General features: G+C 30.0%; 1 protein-coding gene across 1 annotated transcript; it reads right to left on the reverse strand.

Annotated features, from left to right (window-relative positions):
• Nucleotides 1–276: 276 nt before the first annotated feature.
• Nucleotides 277–5,545, reverse strand: LOC136968523 (nose resistant to fluoxetine protein 6-like). Its single transcript, XM_067262498.1, has 15 exons — nucleotides 5,143–5,545; nucleotides 4,898–5,073; nucleotides 4,733–4,832; nucleotides 4,382–4,484; nucleotides 4,085–4,320; nucleotides 3,851–4,015; nucleotides 3,691–3,784; nucleotides 3,523–3,615; nucleotides 3,297–3,453; nucleotides 3,138–3,217; nucleotides 2,916–3,059; nucleotides 2,682–2,805; nucleotides 2,421–2,595; nucleotides 2,207–2,349; nucleotides 277–444 (listed from the first exon to the last, which is right to left on the reverse strand). Exons 1-15 carry the CDS (start codon nucleotides 5,525–5,527, stop codon nucleotides 322–324), a joined length of 2,298 nt encoding a protein of 765 aa, XP_067118599.1. The 5' UTR covers nucleotides 5,528–5,545; the 3' UTR covers nucleotides 277–321.
• Nucleotides 5,546–7,329: the final 1,784 nt, after the last annotated feature.

Raw genomic sequence — 7,329 nt, forward strand, 5'->3', positions numbered from 1 at the left:
ATACAATTGTATTAGACAAATATACATTACCTTAAATTACTTTATATTACCTTAAATTAAACACTTTAGGGTAATATTTTTGTAAGATAACAATACAATAGTCAACGTTCATAAGTTAATCTGAACATTTATTTTTTTTAGTTTTGCAGATTTTCATAAGATAAATTATATTCATACGTACAGGAAAGAAAAAGTTTGTTCACGTTATATACAAAATTATAATCAATATTACCTATGACAACAAAATAAGTGTGAAAGAAGATACAGAATGATATTTATCATTAAAATTATTTTTAAAGAGTTCTGTTTTTAAATGTTAACTTATTTCTTTGAAAGTCTTCTCAAGATAAATTTTTCAAGAGCCATTGTAGAATATTCGAATGTCAAACTTGCAAGCAAAGCACACATATAGGATATTATAAGTAGTCCAAAGAAGATAGTTAGCTAATGAAATAAATGTAATATTAGATAAAAATTTATTCGAAAATCTTACATAATTAATAATTTTTCATTTTAAAATTATTCATACAGAATAATTTTATGCATTTACCATACAAAAATAAAGATAGAAAATAAGAGGCATGCATTATTGTCGTGGACTATTCGACCACACAAAAAGGAATAAAACCAGAATTAAATAGTTGCTTGAATTAAATTTAATAGATGTAATATATATAAAAATATTTTCAGATTTTAATAATTGTCGCATCTTTCTGTAGCTGTGTTTTCTATGTATTTTTTGTTATCATACAAGTAATATCTTTTAAAATTTCGGCAATAAGTTTTATGTCTAATTAAATATAAGTAGACTACTTTTAAGTGTTTGTTTCTTTTCTGTTTTTCCTTTTGTTTTGTTAAAATTATATTTCGCTTATGAGAGAAATGTTGATTTGTTTTAATTAGAGTTTGGTTTGGTTTGGTTTGGAATAAAGGCTTTATAAACATATTAATCTACGCGGTTAGATGGGAGCAGCTAGTCATTCTAAGGTTTGTCCAAAATTCGCCAATAGGGAAGCCAAGAAGGATAGGACTGATAAAATCAGTCTACACAACATTTTAGCGACCTGCCAAGGGGAGTACATCACGAAAAGATTTTATGGGAAACTGGTCCCTATTTAGATGCTGACACATGAAGAAAACCCGAGAAACTCCATGTGGCAACCTCTTTGTGTTTCACTAAGAGGTTGCCACATGGTGGTGAATCCGCACCAACTACTAGTGTTTAGTAGTTTTGTCCATTCGGTCACTAGTGGATTCCAAGGTGTGGATTCCAAAGTGTTCTTCACATAAAATTTATTTGCTTCCTTTCTAGGTATCCAATGATTATAAATATTGCCGCCAACCGTCTCAAGAGTATTCTTACTGATAGTCGTACTGAATATGCAGATCATCTTTGCATGATCGTCCGTTAATTGTAAAGTTATTTTACCAAAATGGGTGCCAATAACTGTTCCTCAAGAGTTTAGACGCCGTAAGAAATTGTAGTCTGGTCCTGGTTAGATAGATAATTCGAAAGTATGAGAAAAGTGGATTTTCGGATATCAGACATGGAAGAAACTTCCACCTGAGGTTTCACCGGAAGTTGCGACAATCATTATTGATACATCCCTGGATAGTGTCGTTGATTTAATTGAAATTACCAAATTTGTTATAGCATAGAGAGAAAAATCAAAGAAACTATTATAAAACTCAAGACTTAAATAGATTATTTTCTCAACGACTCAATGAATTAAAAAACGAAAACATTTTTAAAATTTTTTAAAATTTAACAAATTATTACTGTGTAAACGTCTTATTTGCTAAAAGTTTGTCGAAGCTGAAGCTTAAACAGAGTAATATATTTCGGGTACATAAATCATATAGTTCACCACGTGCAAGCAAGCTGCACGTGGAGAGTTTAAGTTGTGTTAAACCATACTAAAACGAATCTGCTTAAATTCCTAACTATAGTAGAGAATCGTTTAGCTGAATTTTTGCGATTTATAAGCTCAGGAAAAAAATACACAATTTATTATTAGGTTAAAAAGTTAAAATAAAAAAATAAAAACGAAAGTAAAGAATTTAATTTCGACAAAAATAAACAATATTATTGCACACTAGCAGTGTCTAGTGCTCGGTAGTATTGTTTATTCTATAACCAATATCTCTATAATTATTATGAAGCAAACATAAAGACACAAGCAACAAATTTTGTTTAAATACTTACCAAAGTATCAATTTGAATATAAAACGATTTGCAACTAGAACTGAAAAATGTTTTTATAACAATGGGGTGTAAAAGAAACGCACAGTAAGTTAATCTGCTTAACGGAATCCACGCTTTCCACGATAATATTGTATTAATTTTACCTGAAAATTAAATAATTATTATAAATGTAATCAGGTATTTACCGTATAATCTTTCTTTTATGTATAAATACCTCCGAAACCTGCTGTACAAGCGAATATCATCCAAGCAACGGCAATGCTCCACGTTACTCGAGATAAAGCGTCGTAAGCAGAAGCAGTGACAGATCCCATATGTGCGTGATAAACGGCAAAAACAACTGTAGAAGTAACAGTCAAAGACAAAACCCAACATAAAAATATAATTTTCTGAAAAAACGAATAGTATTAAACATTATATATTCAACAAAAACATACAGCAATATTATTATAACTATTTACGTTCAAACACTTACTCTACTAAAATATTGTTTGAAATGTTTTGCTTTATGAAGAGCGTAACCGGTGAGAATGCCTACGAGATATGGCCCGATGCGACAATAAGGCTTGACGTAAATATCATTATAATAATTCATAAAACTAAACAGAAAAATTAATTACTTAAATGTTTCGAAATGAAATAATATAAATTTACACTTTTAAACAAAAACAGAGCGTCATAATGTGAAATAGACGATACACAAACTGACTCATTTTGCAGTTTTCCCAAATCTGATTCCAGAGTTTCGACAGCAGAAAATATTGAGATTATGCCGGATTCTCCGAGAAGTCCCGTGACAATCATTGATGCAACTAAAGTAACGCATATCAATATGATTCCCCCAACAGAAAACCTGAAAAGTTGAAGTGCAGTTTTAATATAAAAATATTTATCTTACTAGTGAAATAGATTTGGAAATTAAGAAACATACTTCCATAAAAGTAACAAAAATATCGGACTGATGATATAGAACTGCATGTCGTTAGCTAAATACCACGTCCATCCCATACACTACAATGAATATAGCATTATCAGTTGTATTATTGTTTAGACAATTCCCAAAATCAAGTTTAGTTTAATCATAGATTACCGTATCGGACAAATCTTTGAAATTTACAATATACAAGAGATTCCACCACCAATAGTTTTTGCATTGAGTGTTTTCTTTTGGCCAAAATGGACCCATTCCCACGTGCAACCAGACAGTTGCATAAAACCCTAAAATCATTAGGTATGTAGGAGTTAACCTGAAAATAATACGAATTGAAAAATATGCCATTAAATATGAAATTTTGGGGTAAAGATAATTGACTTACCTCCAAATTCGATGAAGATAATAACGAGTACAGTGAAATTGTTTGTTTTTTCCTTTATGTCTTTTTAAAAATAAATAAGATAATAAAAAGCCACTGCAAATAGATAGCAAAAGTATGAGTTCAAAATTATATTTTTTAACAAGAGAATTAGAGAAAAAGTTTTCTTACCCGATTAAGAAAAATGTATCAACTGCAAATGTTCCTTGAATTATGAATAAAGCATATTGCTGTTTTAAAACATCCATAAATTCTAATCCATTTTCTAAATAAGAAAAAAACAATATAGTAACAATCCGTAATGTTTAACGAAATGCTAATTTTAACCTACCAGAAAACATTGCAATTTCGACTACTGTATATCCAACAAAGATCCAAAGCATGCTTATAAAACGAAATCCATGAATGCATTGTAAAGGTTTCTTAACGTTTTCAGTATTAAATATTTGACCGAAATTTGTATATACAGAAAAACAAATTAAGAATTCCACAATTGCTAATAGAAGAAAATAAAAGTCAATTTTCATAGCTTCAAAATCTCAAAGTATGAAAAGTTAAATGTTACCTGACTCGGAATTCTTGTCATTTGCCAAATACGTTGTGGAGTCAGATATTTCTGAGCTGACGATTACCGCATTTTCGTTGTTAAAATCGTATCTGTTAAAACTTTCTGCAGAATTTCCATTGGCTATGTTCGAATTGTTATCTTCTGTAATAATTTTTGCTTTGTTCTTGTAAATTTTTGTGACATCGCACCAAGTACCAGCGATCATAAGGACGGCAAATATCGACAATATACACCTAATTAACAACGGATTCGTTGATATAAAAATATATTCAAATTTTGTAAATATATACTCACAGGTAAGCGATATGACTAGTCTCCCATTTTATATTAGAAGTTTGACAAGTTATTTCTGTACTGTTGACGTATTTTATAAGTTTATGAACTATCGGAATATAATCTGTAAAGAAAGTGTTTTAGTATAATTCTACTTTAGAATAATTAGTAATTGGTTTGGATTAATCAAAACATTTTTATTGGTAAGAATTGGCCTTATTCAAATACAAAGTTGGAGTTTGTTATAATATTAAGCAGAACGTGCTCAGCAAATAATTAATTTATCACACTACACCTTTTGTGTTGCCGAAATAGTTTGTTATAACACAAAATTTTAAAAAAATTCGTTTTTATAAAGTTAAAATAACTTACGTAAAAGTTTAGCTACTGCTTTTGCATCATTCCTCAATATTTCTTCAGTGCACGAATCAGGTACACATATACCCAAATATAAAGGCATGTTTGCATGATACTATAATTAAAAGTATCATTGTATATAATAGATATAAATAGAATAAATTTATATTAAAGAATTACCTGCTGTAGTGAAATCGTCCAAGTAAAATAACAATATTCGCCTTTAAACCCTCCAAAATTAAAGTTTCCAATAACTTTTAGTGGTACGGTGATAGTTCGACACTGTTTAAAATCACCCAACCAAAATAAATTTCCCTTTAATAACCCAGAAGGTAATTTTCCAGTAGCATCCAACACTAATTTAATTATATTTATAAGAAATAAGTTTATATTTTAAAAATGAGAAAATAAAATACGATACTCACTTTGTTCGGCCCAAGATTTTCGTAAATTAAACAACAAATAAATCAAATCATAATTACATTTATTTCCCGAAGATTTAATGTCAGAATGCATAGCGTCTACAGAATTGTTAATTACATCGAGCGTATTGTTATGATTCGATACATTGTACGTCAAATGATTTAAGTCGATAGACACCCCACGATGATCATTTTTATTGAGAAATCCAGGATTTGAGAGGCTACGTGTTATCCAAGCAGTATTTGGTATCGTCGACATGAATTTCAGCCATTCTATTCGTAAATGATTCAATTGTCTCACTGTATTGTCGTCAAAAACATCGACGTCTGGAGCACCCAGCGATCCAATTAATTTTAAAAGAAGTATAAAAGACAAAAGCTTGCACATCTGGTCTCGAACTCGTATGATCGATTGTCGCAAATCCTATCGAAAAAAAAGCAAATTTCAACGGTATGTCGACTTTAGAACGTGATTAGAATTTATCATTAGAAATTTGATAAGTTTAATCTATCCGCATTCTGTTTATAAGAATCTGAGAAGAGGTTGAGTTCCGCGCTAATCGAATAGAAAGTTAAGAGAATCGTTAGGAAGTCTTATAATTTTAAATTATACTAGTATATAAAAGTATTTAAGTAATAAAGCTTAAAAGGAGTAATTTTGTTGAATTGTGATAAACATTTAAAAAATTTTTAAGTTTAAAAAATAAATCTTTCATTATTAATTATTATAAAAAGGCACAAAAGACTATTTTGAAGGTAGGAATTAGTTTTATATTAGTAAATATTGTAAATGCAATCTTGTAAAATTTTCCCGATCTACTCGAGACATGACTTCCGTACTCCAAAATTTAATAGCGCAAATACCTCCTAAATATAAGCTACTGTGAAAAGTTCGTTTTCTAAGCTTTACCTCATCTTGAGATATTAAACAAAATGGACGGCCCCACACAGAAATACATACAAACACACCTACACTCATACTAACAAACAGAAGCAAATACCGGGAATCTCTCTTTTTAACTTTTTGGATTCCTGGGGTCTTAAAACAACGAGAATTGCGAAAAAAACGAGGTCAAATTTGACCCGATTACAGTACTTTCCTGTGATCTTTTAACAGCCGAGAAAGTAATAATGATGGCAAATACAGTATAATCGTAACATCATTTACGTAGTCAAAATTCTTTTAAATGGGTAGGAAGGATTGCATATAAAAGTCTACTTAGCCTCATTGCAGCAAATATGCCGTATTTCAATTCTATATAGAAATGCATTATTACAGATAAATTTAAATAAACAATATCGATTTTATAAGTGAAGGAAGATGAAGAAATTTCTAAAACAAATTATATCCGCACATGCTGTGAGATTGTAATGCGTGTAAATGTATTTTAAACTTAATTTAAACTTTGGAAAAAGGGTTTTAAAACAGTTGAAGCTGGGAATTGCTTTATGATTTTCCTGGTAGACAAGAGCATCATCTTTTCCAAAAACACGGTTATTTCATCAATCATAAACCAGTCAAAAAGTAGATTTTGCTTAACTTGAATGTCTACCTCCTCTAGAAAACAAATGAATCATGCCGATATCCTTTCACTCTCTAAAATTTAATGCATCTAACTGTACAGTGTCTTATATACAAGGTGTAGACAAAAAATTAAACCAGGTATTAGCTAAATGCAAGTGCACGAGAGTGGGCTATTCGATAGTTTAGTGTCCATGCATCTCCGACTCCCTTCTCATGGGAATGGGAATTCTTTCCAAATTTAATTTCGGCTTTCATGAAAAATAGCGGCTCGGGTCAGATTAAATTACAAGTTAAATATCATACGTCCTTTAACAATAAGTCAGTTTTCTTAGTTTTCTTACGATAGTCATTATTAATTTCTTACGATAGACATTAAAAGTTAATTCAGATGAATTATCAGTAATGATTTACAAACTTGTAAATATTTATAAGTAGTAACGGGAAGAAATTATCAAAAAAGCAAACTGCACTAAACTTCGAGTGCAAGTTAAACAAATTATTTGGTAGTATGGTTAACTACTATTATAATTTTTTCTAAGCAAATTAGTGGAGCAGCTTGATTCAAAAGGCCCTTGCGCCATAAAAAATCCAATAAACCAAGCAACCAACCTAAGAAAATTAGTAATAATAAGATAAAAGAAAAAGGGTTTTAATGATCTAATTAG

This window comes from Centruroides vittatus, unplaced genomic scaffold, assembly GCF_030686945.1.
Source record: "Centruroides vittatus isolate TY-2023 unplaced genomic scaffold, ASM3068694v2 contig_1492, whole genome shotgun sequence".
NCBI classification, from domain to species: domain Eukaryota; kingdom Metazoa; phylum Arthropoda; class Arachnida; order Scorpiones; family Buthidae; genus Centruroides; species Centruroides vittatus.

Excerpts from the sequence above, each read along its gene's own strand:
- LOC136968523 (XM_067262498.1), bottom strand. The coding sequence starts at position 5,527 with ATGTGCAAGCTTTTGTCTTTTATACTTCTTTTAAAATTAATTGGATCG. Across the intron at positions 3,785-3,850 it reads CGAAATTGCAATGTTTTCTG|AAAATGGATTAGAATTTATG; the intron begins GTAGGTTAAAAT and ends TTTCTTATTTAG. Across the intron at positions 2,350-2,420 it reads TTGTACAGCAGGTTTCGGAG|GTAAAATTAATACAATATTA; the intron begins GTATTTATACAT and ends TTTAATTTTCAG.